The sequence below is a fragment of the Eleutherodactylus coqui genome, chromosome 8 (genome assembly GCF_035609145.1).
Source record: "Eleutherodactylus coqui strain aEleCoq1 chromosome 8, aEleCoq1.hap1, whole genome shotgun sequence".
Classification (NCBI taxonomy): domain Eukaryota; kingdom Metazoa; phylum Chordata; class Amphibia; order Anura; family Eleutherodactylidae; genus Eleutherodactylus; species Eleutherodactylus coqui.
This window is the reverse complement of record NC_089844.1, coordinates 35,124,985-35,145,619: the sequence shown is the minus strand read 5'-3', so window position 1 is coordinate 35,145,619 and position 20,635 is coordinate 35,124,985. Positions and strand designations below refer to the sequence as shown.

At 43.4% G+C, this 20,635-nt stretch overlaps 1 protein-coding gene across 1 annotated transcript; it reads left to right on the top strand.

Annotated features, from left to right (window-relative positions):
- The first annotated feature begins 1,214 nt into the window (after nucleotides 1-1,214).
- On the top strand, nucleotides 1,215-19,955 carry SLC23A3 (solute carrier family 23 member 3). Its single transcript, XM_066577788.1, has 12 exons — nucleotides 1,215-1,313; nucleotides 1,499-1,650; nucleotides 7,560-7,648; nucleotides 9,872-9,945; nucleotides 11,661-11,842; nucleotides 12,847-12,958; nucleotides 13,045-13,234; nucleotides 13,374-13,627; nucleotides 16,512-16,617; nucleotides 16,802-16,969; nucleotides 17,070-17,165; nucleotides 19,669-19,955. Exons 1-12 carry the CDS (start codon nucleotides 1,215-1,217, stop codon nucleotides 19,953-19,955), a joined length of 1,809 nt encoding a protein of 602 aa, XP_066433885.1.
- The last annotated feature ends 680 nt before the right edge of the window (nucleotides 19,956-20,635 follow it).

Here is a 20,635-nt window from a genome sequence, read left to right as displayed (position 1 = left end):
AATATATACATAAGAAAGAAAATAACCCAAAGCCGACTCCAACCAAAACCGTCGCCGTATGCGACCTGTAATCTTAAACCATACATATTATATATCAAAATGTCCAAAACAAAATGAGGAACCCATACTTTATTTTAGCGTAAATGTACTAATTTAAAAAAGAAACTATAAATGTAAAAAAATCTTTTTTTTTTTTAGCTTTTTACCCCCAATAAAACTAAAAAACTGAGGAAAAAAGTCAGCAAAAAAGATATTAAAAAGTAGCCCTACATGTCATGGGGAAAAAACGCAGCAAAAATAATTTTGGTAGCTAAAGGAAAAAAAAGGCTGGTTAAACCACCAGATGGGTAAAATCCCTAAAAAGTGTCTAGTCCTTCAGGTGTGAAAGGGTTCTCCCTAGATTGATGTTAATCACCTATCCATAGAATAAGTGATAAACGTCTGAGCAGTGGGGTTGGTTCTCACTGCTGAAATCACTACTGATCCCAAAAACAGAGGTCCCCTATCCCCCCTCCTCCTGGATGTGTAGCTGATGGGGCTGCACTGCATTTCCCTGCACAGTGGGTGGCCAATAGCGCTGCAGTATGTAGAAAAACCACAAAAGGGATGCAGTGATAGACCAGCGCTGCGGTCCCTCATTCTCAGAAAGGGTCAAAATCCCAGAAGTTGTGTCCCCATAGATCTAAAAGTTATGCAATACCCAAGCACTATGCCATTGCTTAGAAAAATGACAACACCCCTTTAATTAGCGACACATACTATATACTGTATATAAAATACATATTTGCCCATGCTAAAATTAAGTCCTGGTTGTTTTAATGGCCCAAAGTCAATGCCCTCTATACCCCGTCTATATGAAATCAGGCAATGATGGCATCTCCTGCACAGCACCACTGCAGTGAGAGCCAAGGTATCTTACGAATGATGCAACTGAGACCTTGTGAACTCGCTGATGCTTGGTGAATTCCTCATACATACTCCTAATTCATCATATCCCGAGTTCCTAGTGCCACGCTTCCCGCACGAGAAGCTCAGGTTATTGGAAAACCCCAGTGCAAGCAAGTGGAACACCAAAGTTAATGGATGACAGAAGATGGGTCTACAAGGAGCAAACAAAGCTTGTCCTGACCATTGGGAAGAGTCTTGTCCCTATGACCCTCCTCTTCATATCGGCTTTTCCTCAATGACTCTTTAGAAGCAGCTGCGATACAGGGATGTCTATGATCTGCTGTGGGACCAAGAGTACCCGGCAATCTTCCTACCGGCCTCATGAGACCCCGCCATGGTTGCTCAGCTTCTTCTTTGCTCTTCAAGTAAGTGAAGGCACCTTAGATGTTACCCTGGTACTGTCAGCTATTGTTAACTATGACCTTGTCTCGGATCAGTAGTCTCCAGCTTATTTATGACCTGCGACTGCAGACCACTGGATTAGGAGAGTAAATGCTATTTCTCCAAGAGTCACAACGTGATATATCATGATTATGCTTTCACCCTCCAGCATCTCTTGGTCCAGACTTCCCTGCTCTGCACCTGCCACAACCTCTTTATGCAGCATCGTCCGATGGCACCCCAAGATCAGAGTCGTTTATTGGCCCGGACCCTCTTCGTCTGTGGTATCAGCACCAGCTTACAAAGTAGTCTGGGAACAAGGTATTGTCTTGAATGCAATATAAAGGGGTTCTCAGTTAAAGGGGCTGTCCAGGAAGCCTAAATACTTACACGGACCCTAAATGTCAGAACCCCCACTTCCGGTTCGGTTCCAAACCCTGGTCATGTACTATGGCTCCTCTCTCTATACATGGCATGTCAACAAGGGTGAAAACAAGAAAAGGGACAGACAGCACTTAAAGACAATCCTTTATGCACCAAGCCAATCAATCGGTAGAAAACATCTGGAAGTTCGGTCACATAAGGTGCATTTACACACACAGATGATTGCTCAAAATTCGTCAGAAACTGACAGGTCTGAACGATCATTTTGCATAGGTACTAATGGGCTAATAAGCCCTCTAGTACTTCATTGCATGTATTTAGAGAAGAGCGGGTGGTCTGTTCTCTAAATACATTGCTATTCTCCAGCGGGACAGCGGCTGTTAACAGCTGCTAAAGAATGTTATCAGCGCTGTCCGCGGAGAACTCAACGTGTGGTTCATCTTATCTTATCGTCCTGAGGGACGAGGATTTCATGCGGACCTGAAGTCAGCGATGCACGAAAAGTGCACAGTAGGTCCATGGTGGGTGCCCATTTACACACAACGATTATCACTAAAGAGATGGCTTTTGAGCGAATTTTGAGCGATCATCATTGTGTTGTGAAAGGGCCTTTACTTTACCAGGGAGGTATGTTGTTAGAGGAGAACCTCCGCCGACTGTCTGTATCCAGAAATGCGCTGATCCAAGTAGGTGATCCAGGTGTACAAAGCAGTCAATTTAGATGGAGGGATTACTATTTCAGATGTTTATTGGAATTTTAAGCCAATAAAAACTAAATTGTGCAGGATGTCCTGAACATATCGCTGAGATGTCATGGTCCCTCATATTACAACTAGGGGGAACCAACTGTCGTATGCGATGGCCCCCCAGACCACTGCACCAGCAGGGGGCAGTGTGCCGCTCCACAGCAAAGGCAGGATTGAGGCGCTCACCTCAGGGTCAGCAAACACGAACACGGCCGTCGTCAGCGCCCAAACTAAACCTAGATTCGTTGCTGAAGACAACTGTTCTGCTCCATAGCAGTCAAGTTTCGTTGTGCACAACAAAATTGCAAACAGTCGAAGGCAGTACATATAATGGGGGCTGTAAGACCAAATAGTTCTGACAGACACAGGGGTGCAACAATGGCGCCCCCTGTCTCTGGATGGTGGACAACAAAACGGTTGGAGCTGCTGGTGCTTGTCGGATGATCAGACGCTCCTCTCTACTGGTGGGCTATAGGGGGAATTCTGAGCCCGGTCACGTTGTGTGCCTCACACATCCACTGCTCCCAACACCTCCTAACAGTCTGGTCAGACGCTCCTCTCTACTGGTGGTCTGTAGGGGTGTCCTGAGCCCAGTTACCCTGTGTATCCTCACACATCCACTGCTCCCAACACCTCCTAACAGTCTGGTCAGACGCTCCTCTCTACTGGTGGTCTGTAGGGGGCGCCCTGAGCCCAGTTACCCTGTGTATCCTCACACATCCACTGGTCCCAACATCTCCTAACAGTCTGGTCAGATGCTCCTCTCTACTGGTGGCCTGTAGGGGGCATCCTGAGCCTGGTCACCTTGTGTTGCCATCACACATCCACTGCTCCCAACACCTCCTAAAAGTCTGGTCAGATGCTCCTCTCTACTGGTGGCCTGTAGGGGGCATCCTGAGCCTGGTCACCTTGTGTTGCCATCACACATCCACTGCCCCCAACACCTCCTAACAGTCTGGTCAGACGATAACCCTTTTTTAACGCAAATTCTGTAAATTTCCAATATGCTCTTCTAGATCTCTGCTTGCTGACAGTGAATAATTTATTTTTTTTATTAAAAACCTATAGTGCAGCAGGGTAAATGTAGGGTTTTTAAAGGAGAAGGAGGTGTTTCAAGTGCATTGATGCCCATTGCAGAGAAGGTAAAATACTCCCATTATATTCATTTAGCATGAATTTTTTCATAGGGTGGTTTAGAGGTAAGTCATTATATTCTTAATGGGCTCAGAGAAGTCTGGTGTTTAATACCCAATATCTCTAGTGGTCTCTGAGTAATGGAGGGTGGGCGATACTCGTACCTATAATTTAGTTATTATTAAACTTAATTGATCCAGCATTGCTATAAGGTTCTATATTCCTGGTACAGATCCCCTGATTCTGCCTGCCTGCAGCCACCAGCAGGGGGAGCTCCCAGTGATCTCACTAATAAATTGATTGTTGTATGTTTCCCCTAGTGGCAGCTGAAAGAATTTTATCATTTGGTTCAAAGGCTCCTCCTGGAAGGCTGAGAGGGAAGATTGCAGCTACCAGGAACTTCCATCTATTAATCACCTTTATTGATAATCACTTTTATTAATATAGTGCCCACAAATTCCCCAATGGGGTTCACAGTTTATAAATTCAATTATTAATGTTTTTTGGAGCGTGGAAGTAAACTAGAGTACCTGGATAAAACTCCCACAAATGGGGAGAACATACAAATTCCAAGCATATGTTGAGCTAGCAGGCTTCTTTCACACAAGTGCATATCGGCCGGCCATTTTACGCTACGTTGGGAGTGAAAAATCTGGTGAATGGGCGCACAAATCAAACGTTTTTGCGCCCATTCATATTGCCTGGTGAGGCCGCAAATGCGACGAGCTCACCAGGCCATCACCCATTTCCCCTTTCTCCCCATCACAGGCTCACCTCTGGTTCCTCCCCGCTCATTCTGTGCAATGGGAGGGGGCGGGGCGAAGCTAAGCGCCGGTCCGCCCCGCCTCCTCCCATTGATGGCGATGGACAACAGGAGGGGAGAGGGCGGGCGCTTAGCTCCACCCCTGTCACACCCCCTCCCATTGCACAGAACGAGCGCAGGGGAGGGAGAACAGAGGGAGGGAGTTTAACAGCCACGCTGCTAAACTCCCTCCCACCTACGACCACTGCCATGGGCTCGCATAGAAGCCCATGTAGTGGCCGACATATTCCCGCCCAAAAAATAGTTCCAGGACTATCTTTTGGGACTGACGTAAAAAAGCCCGGCGCTATATTGGCTTGGCTGGGCGTTTTTACATCTCAGAAATACACCCATGTGATCTGATGCATTGGAATCCAATGCATTCATTCAGATGGCTGGCAGATCCACTGGCTGGAAAATATAGCACACACGCTGTCAAATCTAGTGGCTGAATTTTGACACGATAGGCAAAGATGGCAGGTCCCATAGACTTCTATGGAAGCCTATGAGAGTCGTCAGAAAACGTGAGGGGAGGAGTTTAGCAGCGGCTAGCGCTGCTAAACCATGTCAGCTGGCTCTATTTAAATAATGGAAGCCATGCTGAGTATTTCTCCCTGCCAAAGGAATTCCTGGACTGTGGCGTATATACGCCGCACCCAGCCATGTGAATGGATGAGAAAACGTGATTTTTAGCCGCGAGTCTGTCACACGGATGAAGGGCAAATACCCTGAAACAGCTGTCTGTGCATGGAGTCTGACTTTGCTTTTAATTCCCATTCATTGTTACAAGGCTTGTATAAAGAGTCTAACTTTGGCTTGAAGGAATGCTGCCTTCCAATAGGTGGCACTGTGCAGGTAATATTCCTTCTTCCTTGTTTGCACTATGCAAAAGTCGCAAAAAATTGGATTTCTGGTCATAGGTCACAAGTTGCACACGACTTTGACCAGGTTCTCATCTATGAGTTGTGTTTTCATGCGAAAGCCGGAATTAGCTGATGTTATTTTGATGCACTTTTTGCATAGCCAGACAGGAAAATGCTGAATTCAACATTTTTCTATTTGGCACAGTTACACATCTGGCATTAAAACTGATGTTCTGGATGCCATGAACTGTATCGGAGAGAACTATGGGTTCACTTCTGGCATCTATTGCCTGCCTGAGCTCCCTTGATAAAGCCTGTGTTGCGAAACAAGTTGGGAGGGCATGTGTAACATGTTTTTTAGATTAGGTTTAGGGATGGCTCAACTACGCCAAAAATGATTATAGGTAGCTAGGTGTTGAGGCAGTCTTTTTGTGGTTTGACGGAGACCTCTCTTTCATCTCTAGCCTCTGTCACAATTGTGATTGATGCATAATCAGCATAGTAGTTCACTGGAAGCTTATAATTCAGCTGCTTATATAGCACCTCTATTAACGGACACCCTGTGCATCCCATTATCGGTTGCCAACAGTTACGTTAATTCCCCAAACACTGCATGCTGTGTGACTATAGTAGTGGCTAAAGACAATTGCCCCCCAGTCTGCCTAGCAATGTATATTTAGTCCATTTATGGACTCAGTAAGGATTTAGTACAGCCACCTATTTCTCAATTTTAAAGTGCCTTTGCTTGTTTTGAGTGCTTATGTCAATAAAGTGTATAATTTTATATCAAGCTCATTTGAGAGGGTATAAAAATTAGGCTATTTTTTTGCCTTAGGCAATTTTTGGGAAAATTATACTTACTTAGCCAAGGTTACCCTAGGGCTGCTCTCTTTCTATACAATTCAGTTACATATCTGGTATTAAAACTAATGTGCTGGATGTCATTTAGTGTATTGTAGAACACTGTGGGATCAGTTCTGGGATTAGTTTCCCTCCAATGTCATAGAATCATAGAATGTCTCAAATGCCAACAGTGATTTGTTCGTCTGGCATTGTTTGTTTTTCTTCTCCGAGTGTACCCAGGAGGCGCCTGCTGTGTTTGCAGGCATTCCCCGAGACCGTGGTACATAGGAGACCCCAGCTGGAACGGTTGGAGCATATACTGTACAACAAGTATAGAATCACAGAATGGTAGAGTTGGAAGGGATCTCCAGGGTCATCAGGCCCAACCCTCTGCTCAGTGCAGGATCACTAATTCATCCCAGACAGATATTTGTCCAGCCTTTGTTTGAAGACTTCCATTAAAGGAGAACTCACCACCTCCCGTGGTAACCTGTTCCACTTATTGATCACCCTCACTGTCTAATATCTAATCTGTGTCTCCTCCCTTTCAGTTTCATCCCATAGCTTCTAGTCTTTCCCTGTGCTGCACTGCGCATAACCGCCTGTGTGAGAACGTGGTCATATATAATACAATTATGCAGCTGTACGCAGGGTCAGCAGCCAGGCTCACAACCGGAATCCATTGCAGGCTTTCCTGCACACAGAATCCGACCCGCTCATGAGAGCCTGGCCATAGAGGGAGGTTGGTGCCAGTAAGTTGTAGGACTTGCGAGCTGTGGGCGGAGCTACAGCGCTCGCGAGGAGACAAGATCTATACATGCTGGAAGAGGGTCCAAAGCAGATAAAAAGTATATGTTGCCGTTGATTAGCTGATCCTCCTAGATTTCAACATTTTCAGAATTTCCATTTTGTGCCCGGAAACCTCCTTTAACTATCGCATTGAATCATGCTATGTTCCAATGCAATAGCTGCCGAATCTGCAACGTAACCTCCGACCGGAGATACCGACACAGATGTGAAATCACCCTGACTCATTCAGTATAGTATGCAATTTGCTGAAGTGTTCTCTTGTTTTTGCTACAATGTATCAGTGCATGTAAAATGTATCAATCTGGAGTCCAGAGCTCATTGAAGATTGTCTAGACTGGATACAATTGTAGCAAACCCTCAACTATGAGAAGTATTCGGTCTATACAGGTTTTCTGCTTCTGTATGTGATCAAGAATGTTCCCATTCACTGACAGCATGCAGAGATCTTAAAAATGGTGAGGAATTGAAGAACAAAGAGATAAAAATATTGCTGAATTTTTCAGTACATGTCCTGAGACAGAAAATGGTTCTTTTACCTTTAGGGTGCACTACAAGTGGGGGTACAGAACTGTTTAGTGGTCCAGAGCATATGAGTGATGACTGGTTAGAACCTGTGCCTTATCAATAACTATGTTTCCCATGATTCAGGTTACCCCTGGTGCAGGCTCCCACCTTCGAGCTGCTTGTCCCTGCCATAATCCTCAGCAAGTACAATGTTGTAGATGACACTGGAGCTGGTGAGTCATCCTGCCATACCACATGTGAGATACAGTAGAAGTACATAGGACCACCTTACTATATAGTAGTGATCTGCAACCTGGTGCACTTCCGCTGATGTAAAACTGCAACTCCCAGCATGATCTGGCAGCCACAGACACTTAGGGCATGCTGGGAGTTGTAGTTTTTTTGTAGTTGGAGTGACGGCTTTTACAATTCGTAGACCACTTGCTACACTTGGCATCATATGGAAATATTTGGGATGGGGAATAGGCTGAATATTTACCCATATACTTGCCTTCCAACTTTTTAACCCCTTCATGACACGGCCTATTTTGGGCTTAAGGACGCAACAGTTTTTGGCGGATTTTCTTCTCCGTTTATCAAAAGTCATAACTTTTTTATTTTTCCGTCGACGCGGCCGTATGAGGGCTTGTATTTTGCGTGGCAAACTGTAGTTTTTATTGGTGCCACTTTTGGGTACATAGACTATATTGTAAAACTTTTTTTTTTTTTTTAATGATAGCAGGGAGAGAAAACGCATCAATTCCGACATAGATTTTTTTTTTTTTACAGTGCTAATCATGCAGCATAAATGAGACATTCCATTTTTTCTGCGGACCGGTATGGTTACAACGATACCAAAATTCTTACATTATTTTTAGGTTTTCCCACTTTTCTGCAATAAAAACCCTTTTTTTTGGAAATCTTTTTTCTATTCTAAATTGCTGCATTCAAAGTCCTGTAACTTTTTTATTTTTCGATGTACGGAGCTCTATGAGGGCTTATTTTTTGCGAGGAGAGCTGTAGTTTTTACTGGTACCCTTTCGGGGTACATACGGCTTTTTTGATCACTTTTATTGCGTTTTTAGTGAGGCAAAATGCTAAAAATTAGCATTTTGCCTCAGTTTATTAGCGTTTTTTTCCGTGCACAGTCAAAAGCATGTGCAACTTATTGTACGTGTCGTTACGGACGCGACAATACCAAATATGTGGGGTTTTATTTTTTTTTTACCTTTTTTTATACTAATCTGAGAAAAAGCATAAAAAAATGGTTTTTTACATTTTTTTAAATTCATTTTTTTAATCTTTGTTTTTTTTACACTGTTTGTGTCCCTCTGAGGGACTTTAACCACTGCCCTGATGATCGCTGTCATAAGGCATGGCAGAGCAACTGCTCTGCCATGCCTTATCGCTTATACAGCGATCATAGGCATAGGCAATACAGGACGCCAGTGTCTGGATCGCGGCAGGGAAGGGGTTAACAGTGGGGGGCGCATCTCTGATGCCCCCCCGCTGTTGCAGCGGGACGCCGGCTGTGACTGACAGCCGGCTCCCGCTGCGGGATAGCGCGGGATCATATGTGATCCTGCGCTATCTCCAGGACGTAAGTTTACGTCCTGTTGCAGGAAGTACCAGGCTGCCAGGACGTAAACTTACGCCCTGCAGCGGGAAGGGGTTTATAATGAAAAGAGGAACAACTCTTGCAGCAAACATAGCACAGCAGATTTTATGCATCACGAGGCGTTCCTTTTACACTAAGGCATGTCTTTTGTGTTCCCTTACAGTAATATTGTGTGTTAGTGACCCCCTCATAGTAATAGTGCCCCTTAGTGACCACCTCACAGTAACAGTGCTCTTAGTGACCCCTTCACAGCAGAGGCATAACTTGAAGCTTCTGGGCCCTAATGTAAAATCTGTAACCGGGCCCCCAACTATAATGCTTTATTCATAGTAATGGTATCCCTATACGGAGAAGAGAGGCCTTATGGGCCCCCTAAGGCTCCTAGGCCCAGGTGCTTTCACAGTAATAGTGCTCTTTGTGTTACCTTACAGTAATAGTGCCCCTTTGTGACCCTCTCACAGTAATAGTGCACCCGCATGACTCTCCTCAGTAATAATGCCCCTGCTCAATAATTCCCTCTTTAATGCATTAAGATAAAAAAAACTGCCTATTTGTGGCTCTTCTTTTATTCCCCCTCCACTCTATTCCTGGCTCACATCCAGGTAGTGTGATTGCTATCGTGATCATGCTACCCAGGGAACCGGAGTGGAGTGGACTGGAGTGGCAGGGGAACAAAATGAATGAGTAGTTCATGAGTAGAGTCTTCTTATTTTACTCCATTGCTGATCACTCCTGCGAGACTTGTCTTCTGGAATGGCGAGACCACTGTTCCGCATAATCCAGGGTGGTTGGGAAATATGCCCACATGTCATCATGCTGCTCAACTTTCTCTTTCCAGATGCTCATGGATCAGTGAATTGCACAGGAATCTCATGTGGGCTGCAACAAAGTGATCTCCAGCCAATCAGAAAGGTCGGTGACATGAGGAGTGTTCAATAAATGTAATGGATGTAGATCCCTATAAATTAACTAGCCAATGACTGGCAGCTTTAAGGAATGCCAGAATAAAGGACATAGAATATGAGCCCTTGTTAGCTTGTGGCTTCACAGGAAGGGTGCTTTCATTAATTTACTCAATTCGCATAGATGTCGCTGGTGGAGATCTTCTGTCACAGGATGCAGGATATGATGCAGCAGATGGAGTAACCAAAGTACACAGTATTTATTTAAGAATGCAAAAATAAAAATGAACAATAGAACAGTAATGATTAAGTAATTGACCTGTCACCTTCAAGTACCTATGCAAGTATCTTGTCACCACCAACACTTCCGGTGTTGACAAGATACAATAATACCTGTGCTATATACTGCTAACTTAAACGTAGGAATAGAAATACCTTGTAAGTAATCCATAGTAATAGTAATACCTTGTGAACTGTGTCAATAACACTCAGTTATTATCAGTGCGGTATCCCAGAAATACAGATTACAGAGTATACTACACAGCTTCCTTTTCAGGGTTAACACTCATCCACCTCTAATGTTGTCTAGGGAGTGGAAGGAGTTCCAATGAAAGCTCCTTGGCAACAGTCTCTATTTCTTGCAGCAGGCCTGCTAACTGTTTTTAATGCTTTTTGGTGTGCACATTCAGTGTTCCCTTGAGGTTGGCCTCACTTACAATTTCTTGTGCAGGGATGCAGCTTCTACCAACCCCAATGGTCCTACAGTTCTGCCAGGGGTTAGGAGCTCTCCTCTTTGCCAATGTTGGGTGATCCTGCTCTTCTCCAAGCCCAGGCAGCACTGTCCCCAGCTCTCTCAGGCTCAGTTTTATGTCACCTCAGCACTGCTCTTTCTCCCTCGTTGGCCTCTTTCTCACCAGCACCTCACGCCACTGTCTCCTGCTTACAGCCTCTCCTTCCTCTGTCCAGTACCTGCTCACCTCACTACGCAGTAAGAAATTGTCCTTTTTATACCAGGGCATTCACCAATCGCAATCAGTGCAGTAAGCATGCTCAGTTCCGTTGCACATGGTGATTCTGGCACAATTTTTGGCACATCTCTCTAGATTCCAGTCGATCTCTATGACAATTTAACTCCTTGGGGTGAGTCCCTTACACAGGCATTGGAAATCAATATGATGAAATGGGAAAGTAAGGAAGGTGGATAGATTCCCACTAGGTATGAACATACAATAGAGGCAGACCATATGGCCCTTAGAGAGACGAGTTCAACCCTGATTGGTCCTATTCCCAGATATGTAACATGAAGCTCATGGGCCCCAGGGCAAAAATTCTAATAGAGCCCCCACCTAAAATGTATCATTTATAATACTGGTGTCTTCCCATGTGGTAAAGGGGCCAATGGGCACTTTAGGCTCCAGGGCCCAAGTACAGCTGCTGACTTTGGATCACTTTTAGCTGCAACCATAATCAGCAACTTTGTAATTAGGTTGTAGGAACCTGTACAAGACTTCGCTCTCCAGAGAAACGGTATAGTTAGCAAATGGGTGAAAGTGGAAACAAACAGCAGACCCCTCTGTCCTGGGTAGAAAAACTGTGCACCATAATTGGGGATCCATTTTGATCTCCGCTATGGGATTCCTTCTCTTCTATGTATGGCACCAGGGACAGGAATGGATAGTGAGACATCCTGAACCTAAGGTCACTATTTCCCATTGGCTTTGGCAGGTGTCGGGAGCTCTGCTCGTCTCTGGACTCCTGCAGGTTCTCTTCGGACTCTCTGGACTCTGTGGTTGGATTTTACAATTCTGTAGCCCGATGGTCCTTGCACCTGTGCTCTCCATCATTGGACTGTCTTGTTACAAACCTGCAGCCATGCTTTGTGCATCCAACTGGGGTATCTCCATGAGGTCAGTTTCCCAAAACGTTGTAACTTTTAGCATGAGAAAAAGGTCTTACACTCTAGTCACAACCAAAGCTGCATTTATAAATCCTGCTGTCACATCATGTCTTATACTGTAGTGATGTCACAGCCAGAGCTTTAATTACAAATCTGCTTTAATATCATATCTTAAACTACAGTTACCTACAGAGCTGCATTTACAATTCTGCTGTTACACCATATCTTATACTCCAGTTACATACAGAGCTACATTTATAATTTTTCACTTAAGCTATCCTACCAAAAGTAATTGGACACCTGAGTAAGAATCAAAGTAGTGATTACCTTAATATGTTAATATCTAGTGGGGCTCCTTTGGCCCTAATGACATCGGATACTCTCAATGGCATACTTTGTACTAACATCTGATACACTTTAGCTGGTATTTCCCTACATTCATCTTGCAAATGTCTGGTGAGTTCTCTCAAAGTAAATAGACTCTGTTTATTTTCCCTGACCTGACGTTCCAGTTCATCCCAGAGATGTTCAGTAGGTTCAGGTCAGACTCTGTGCAGCCGGTCCAATCGTGGGACATCCACATCCTCAAACCAACATAAAACAGAGATGGATGTGTGACATGGCTCGTTGTCTTGTTGGAAGTATGGCCGACCAATCCCAGAGTATTACCACACTGTCAGCAGCACATTATGGTCTAGTATGTCAGGGTCAGCTCCATGTTCATGGTTCTTGTCATTACAACCAATGAACAGAGACCATGCAACGTAACACATCCCCAGACCATAACGGAACCTCCGCCGTACTTAACTGTTGGCACAACACACTCCAGCAGAAGGTGTTCCCCAGGATCCTCCACACCCAGGTGATTTGAAGATCCCTTCTGCCCCCTGCTGGTTGAGCATGTTTAGAAAGAAAGAACTTCTGCTGTGCATTATGGGAGACGTAACTTCTCCCGCAGATTCCTCTCCGCAATCATTATTTTCTGGGTTCTGAATTCCGTTACTTGTGTTGCAGCCTCATTGCAGTGACTGGCCTATTGTCACAAAGCCTCCACCGTGTGCACCTCCCGCTCTGTACCTGGGGAAGGGGGGAGAAGAGGTACGCCCCCATATTCCGCATGCTCTCTGTAAGTCCACACTTAGAGATACGCAGTGTCCACATATTAAAGGCTGTCATTTAGACCTCACCCCTTCTCTTTGCTGGTTCTGACAGATGTTCCTCCCTGTCTCTTGCATCTGGATTGTCTGCAGTTTTTGGGTTTATGACCCGGTTGAATCTCTCAGCGATGTCCGCCTGGTACAGAATACATCAGCGGTCACTGCAGAGACTCCACACCAGAAACTGCCTGCGCTCATAGCGAACTTCATGGAACCAGCCCCATGGTTCCAATTCCCATATCCAGGTATATCTATATAACCTATCATGTGCAATACTGCCTGCTGTATGTTATATAAGTCAAGATACAGTATCATGATTATTGAATCTGAGCACATGGCTCATTAACGCTACTCTCTGATCTATCCTATCCTTCATCCACACAGGAGCCCTGGGATGGCCACACCTGAGTCTACAGACGGCTGCAGTGGGTACAGCTATGGCCCTAATCTCCAGCCTGTCCTCTGTTGCATCATATACCTTATGTGCTCGGATGGTAAAAGGTCCACCTGTCCCATCACATGCCTGTAATCGGGGGATCAGTGTGGAGGGGATTGGAAACATCTTATCCGGAATTATAGGTACTGTGTGCGGAGCAGGATCCAATATTCCCAGCGCTGGAACCACAGGAATCACACAGGTATTCAGAGCAACTCGAATCATCTGTGAGAATTATCTCACCAGTATCCTTGTACATAGGGGGCAGTATTATAGTAGTTATATTCTTATACATAGGGGGCAGTATTATTGTAGTTATGTTCTTGTACATAGAAGTATTATAGTAGTTATATTCTTGTACATAGGGGGCAGTATTATAGTAGTTATATTCTTGTACATAGGGGGCAGTATTATAGTAGTTATATTCTTGTACATAGGGGGCAGTATTATAGGAATTATATTCTTGAACATAGGGAGCAGTATTATAGTAATTATATACTTGTACATAGTGGACAGTATTATAGTAGTTATATTCTTGTACATAGGGGCATTATTATAGTAGTTATATTCTTGTACATAGGGGGCAGTATTATAGGAATTATATTCTTGAACATAGGGGGCAGTATTATTGTAATTATATTCTTGTACATAGGGGGCAGTATTATAGGAATTATATTCTTGAACATAGGGAGCAGTATTATAGTAATTATATTCTTGTACATAGAGGGCAGTATTATAGTAGTTATATTCTTGTACATAGGGGGCAGTATTATAGGAATTATATTCTTGAACATAGGGGGCAGTATTATTGTAATTATATTCTTGTACATAGGGGGCAGTATTATAGTAGTTATATTCTTGTACATAGGGGGCAGTATTATAGTAGTTATATTCTTGTACATAGGGAGCAGTATTATAGTAGTTATATTCTTGTACATAGGGGGCAGTATTATAGTAGTTATATTAGTGTACATAGGGGGCAGTATTATAGTAGTTATATTCTTGTACATAGGGGGCAGTATTACAGTAGTTATATTCTTGTACATCTGAGCAGTATTATAGTAGTTATATTCTTGTACATAGGGGACAGTATTATAGTAGTTATCTTCTTGTACATAGGGGGCAGTATTATAGTAGTTATATTCTTGTGCATAGCGAGGCAGTATTATAGTAGTTATATTCTTGTACATAGGGGTAGTATTATAGTAGTTATATTCTTGTACATAGGAGCAGTATTATAGTAGTTATATTCATGTATTTAGGGGGCAGTATTATAGTAGTTATATTCTTGTACATAGGGGCATTATTATAGTAGTTATATTCTTGTACATAGGGGCAGTATTATAGTACTTATATTCTTGCACATAGGGGGCAGTATTATAGTAGTTATATTCTTGTACATAGGGTGCAGTATTATAGTAGTTATATTCTTGTACATAGGGGGCAGTATTATAGTAGTTATATTCTTGTACATAGGGGGCAGTATTACAGTAGTTATATTATTGTACATAGGAGTAGTATTATAGTAGTTATATTCTTGTACATAGGAGCAGTATTATAGTACTTATATTCTTGTACATAGGGGACAGTATTATAGTAGTTATATTTTTGTACATAGGGGCAGTATTATAGTAGTTATATTCTTGTACATAGGGGGCAGTATTATGGTATTTATATTCTTGTACACAAGAGCAGTATTATAGTAGTTATATTAGTGTACATAGGAGGCAGTATTATAGTAGTTATATTCTTGTACATAGGGGGCAGTATTACAGTAGTTATATTCTTGTACATCTGAGCAGTATTATAGTAGTTATATTCTTGTACATAGGGGCAGTATTATAGTACTTATATTCTTGCACATAGGGGGCAGTATTATAGTAGCTATATTCTTGTACATAGGGCGCAGTATTATAGTAGTTATATTCTTGTACATAGGGGGCAGTATTATAGTAGTTATATTCTTGTACATAGGGGGCAGTATTACTGTAGTTATATTCTTGTACATAGGAGCAGTATTATAGTAGTTATATTCTTGTACATAGGGGACAGTATTATAGTAGTTATATTTTTGTACATAGGGGCAGTATTATAGTAGTTATATTCTTGTACATAGGGGGCAGTATTATGGTATTTATATTCTTGTACACAAGAGCAGTATTATAGTAGTTATATTTTTGTACATAGGAGGCAGTATTACAGTAGTTATATTCTTGTACATAGGAGCAGTATTATAGTAGTTATATTCTTGTACATATGGGACAGTATTATAGTAGTTATATTTTTGTACATAGGGGCAGTATTATAGTAGTTATATTCTTGTAATTAGGGGGCAGTATTATGGTATTTTTATTCTTGTACACAAGAGCAGTATTATAGTAGTTATATTCTTGTACATAGGAGGCAGTATTATAGTAGTTATATTCTTGTACATAGGAGGCAGTATTATAGCAGTTATATTCTTGTACATAGGTAGCAGTATTATAGTAGTTATATTCTTGTACATAGGGGGCAGTATTATAGTAGTTATATTCTTGTACATAGGAAACAGTATTATAGTGGTTATATTCTTGTACATAGGGAGCAGTATTATAGTAGTTCTATTCTTGTACATAGGAGGCAGTATTATAGTAGTTCTATTCTTGTACATAGGAGGCAGTATTATAGTAGTTCTATTCTTGTACATAGGAGGCAGTATTATAGTAGTTCTATTCTTGTACACAAGGAGTAGTATTATAGTAGTTCTATTCTTGTACATAGTGGGCAGTATTATGGTATTTATATTCTTGTACATAGGGGCAGTATTATAGTAGTTATAGTGTTGTACATAGGAGGCAGTATTATAGTAGTTATATTCTTCTACATGGGGGCAGTATTATAGTACTTATATTCTTATACATCGGGGGCAGTATTATAGTAGTTATATTCTTCTACATGGGGGCAGTATTATAGTACTTATATTCTTGTACATCGGGGGCAGTATTGCAGTATACATTTTATTGTACTTAGGAGTTAGTATTATAGTTGTTGTATTCTTGTACATGTAGAGCAGTATTAATGTAATTCTTACATCAATGGCTTTCCAGGTGGGCTCACGTCACTCGACTTATCTATCTGCACTACTATTCATTGTCCTGGGATGCTCGCCGAGGTTGTCACAAATCCTAATGACGATCCCTTCTGCTGTCCATGGTATGAAGTGACAAAAGGCATCATAGACTCATTTTAACTGAATACCATTGTATGACAATCCTTAGAGACATTTAGTTGTTGAGGCAGTGTGATACAGTCTCAAAGAAGAAGAGAAAATTTTGTATGGAAGTCGTTGATGGTATAGACGTCTCCGTCTCACCTTGGGTTCTGTCTTACTTTACAGGGGGCATTCTTTCTCTCACATTCTCTATGGCTGTGGGTGGTGGAATCGCTTTCTTCCAGTATGCACACATAGACTCAGGAAGGAACATCTTCATTGTAGGCTTCACCATGTTCATGGCTTTACTGGTTCCTCGCTGGCTTGATGCTTTACCAACAAAACTGGACACAGGTAAGACCAAGTCAGGCGTCCTGTGGCATAGGTATTTATCTTGACCTCTAGCCGGTCATGGCCTTATAATGATATTTACTTTTCTTCTTTTCCTCTCCAGGCTGGCCTGTGCTGGACATGCTCCTGCTCTCACTTCTCACCACTCCTATATTCCTGGGAGGGTTATTCTCATTTTTCTTGGACAACACAGTGGAAGGTGAGCAGAAGCGAAACCCCAAAACATCCTTCTTGCTCTTGAAACATCTTCCTTTCCAATTATATATTGCATAAAAAGTAATCATACCGGTCTACAAGAGTTTGAAGATTCAGGGTGGTCACCACTAGTGACCAGGTCTTCACCGATCTGAAGGACATCTTAACCCCTTAGTGATCAGCCCATAGTGTTTTTACGTCCTAGCTAACTGGGCTTTAATCCCTGAGGACGTAAAAACATGCTTCCTTCGGAAATTAAAGCCCCGTGGGCTATGGACGTGCCAGCTCCATGCTGTTGGTGCACGGATGTAGCTGGCAATATGGAGCTGTCATATGGGGCCGCGAGGAGCCCCCCCCCTGCAACGTGATCAGCGCTATCCAATGGATATTGCCGATCGCATTAAAGTGCAGAAAAGTTTTCAAAGATTCAGCTGCCCTCATGGATCGGATCCATGGGGGCAGCTGAGATTACTCACCGCGATCCTCCGTGCTGTCCCACGGTGATCTGGTCCTCTAGGACCTAACGCAGGCCTTCTGCGCATGCACGCCCAGCGTCAGTAAGTCAGCCGCATGTGCAGAAGGGCCGAGAGCCCCGGCAACTTTGAAATCTCCTGGCTTCCGGCTCCTGAAGGTTGCCCGGAGGCAGGAGATGTCACCGGGGACCGCGGTGAGCGGTCCCTGGACCCATGATTGCCGTTATTCAATGGATAACAGCAATCACAGAAAAGTGAAAAAAAGTTAAAGTTTCACCTCCTCTCATGGATCAGATCCATGAGCGAAGGTGAAAATACTCACCCCCATCCTCCATGATGTCCTGCGGAGATCGGGACCTGCCGCAGGTTTCGGCGCATGCTCCGATGTTGCATGTATGTGCAGAAGGCCGCAGAGCGTGGCAAATTTAAAATTCCCCTGCACCCAGCTGTGAAAGATAGCCGAGTGCAGGGAGATGTGACCAGGGACCGCTGTATGCGGTTCCCGGTCACATGATCACTGTTATCCACTGAAAAGTCATGGAAAGTTAAAAAGTGTAAAAAAGAAAAGTTTAAAAAGTTTAAGTTTTATCTCCACTTACAGACCTTACCGCAGCTTCGGTGCATATGCCTTTCAGCATGATGGCGGACGCATGCGCAAAAGTCAAGGATTGCCTGGGAAATTTAAAATCTCTCTGCTCTTGGCTACCAAAGTTAGCCGAGAGCCTAGAGATGTCACGGGCCTGTCGTATGCGGTTGCTGGTCACGTGTTCGCTGTTATCCAGTGAATAATGGCGATCATGTAAAGGGTTGAAAAAAAGTTGACATTTCATCTCCGCTCACAGATGCGATCGATGAGAGAAGATGAAACATCTTCCCGTAGGCCTTCACGTTTGAACCTCAATGCGATCCTCCTCCACGGACCTCACCCGGATTCTGCGAATGTGCCCACTGGCAAACTGCCGGACACATGCACAGGAGCCGGGGAGCCCAGGAAATTTAAAATCCCCTTGCTCCCGGTGACCAATGGTCACCGAGGGCCTGGAGCAGTGACCGGTAGCATTGTTGAGCGGTCCCCGGTCACATGATAAAAAGGTAGCAGTCCCCAGTCACATGATAAAAAGGTAGCAGTCCCCAGTCACATGATAAAAAGGTAGCAATCTACCATTACGGAGTTATTCTATGTTAAATTGACACATGTCAGATTTCCAAAATTTGGCTTGGTCATTAAGGCGCAAACAGGCTTGGTCACTAAGGGGTTCATTTATTTCTCCAGTGCATCTGTTATTTTGTGTATATAGCACTTATACAGAACTATGTGTTTTTGTGTTTCCAGGTTACAAACAAACCCTGTGTATTCTGATCTTGCAGTTATATTACTTTCATACCCAATATTAGGAAAAAGTAAGAGACAAGTGGAAGGTGGCGCATCTGCAGGATCAGGCTACACAGAGTTTATTTGTAGTTTGTAACCATAGAGACACATATATCTTCATAGGAGCTGTAAAAAAATACACATTAGGAGATTTCAAGCTAAAACTATTTGCAACTTGCTTAAAGATTAACTGTACTTTTTAAAAACTTTTGACATGTCAGAGCGATATGTCAAAAGTTTTGACCAGTGGCGGTCTGGGTGCTGAGACCCCCACTAATCGCTCAAATGAAGGGGCTGCAGTGCACTTGAGTGCTTGCCACTTTGGGTGTCATTATTGTGTGTGGGCTCCTCTCAGCAGCTGAAGTTGGATGCATAGACTTTTATAGACATCTATGCATCCGTCTGAGGAGCCAACAGGTAGGAAACATAGCTGAAGGGGCACGGTACTCGGGGAGTGCTGCAGCCTCTTCATTTGAGTGATCAACGGGGGGCTCAGCACCCAGACCCTACTGATCAAAACTTTTCACTCTGACATGTCAGAAGTTTTTAATAAGTGCAGTTACTTTTTAATTTTTTAGGCTGCTTTCTGTTTTCCCTTTGGCTACATTTTTGCAGCTCTCTCATTTGGGTCTGTTTATAATGACTCCATCTCTTATGTCCAGGAACCCTGGAGGAACGAGGTCTGCAGTCAAAGATCTCTTGGGTTTCAACATCCAAAGAAAAGCCACACAGCAGTGTGGAAACAGAGCTGGCACAGGCTTATGGATTCCCTCCAGTTCTGGCATGCCTCTTACCAGCCACATACCCATTCACACACTTGTGCCCTCCGCCGGGCAGGACCGTGGTCATTACAGAAGGAGAAGATGATAAACTCTTGACTAGACCTCCCATGACAGATATAGAGCTAGGATGTATACGGCACATCGACAGTCCTGGAGCCTCTACATAGTCCTTACTACAATATTTATTTTCTTTTGTATTTTTAAAGGGTTGAACTTTTTATGCATTGTAACTATTCTGCGTTTCCATTGAGATGAATGGAGCAGCAGTGCATATGCTCAACCGCTGCTCAACTCATATAGGGGTACAGGGGACCCTAGTTCTAATGATCAGTGGGATCCTATGGGTTGTACTTTAGCAACCATATACTTATCCCCTATTCTACGGAGAGGAAACAAGTTAAAGTGACCCTCCAGTCTCAGGACAAAATTATATCCTGGGACCAGAGGGCAGAGTTTACATTATCTGGTGCCCTCTTTTAGTCTCTGCCAGCCGTCGATCTTCCAGTTCCCGTGGCCTTGATCCGGTGATAAAAGATAGCCATATGGCTTCTTATACTTCCCGATGCACACTATTCTGAATGGCCAGCACTGCTCACATGAGCAACCCTAGTCAATCACAAAGCAGCATGCACTGGCTGATTATATCGATGCACACTGTAACTGTGCATTGATTAGTAACAAGAGTGCCATGGCCATCTGGATCACCAGAGATGGCAATTGGCGGCTTAACAGGAATAAAGGGGACCTGGTAATATAAACCCCATGTGATGCTGGGAATGTCATCCTTGAACTGGAGGTTCACTCAAAAGGGGTATTCTGGAGACCAAAACTTTTCCAAGTTTTCACC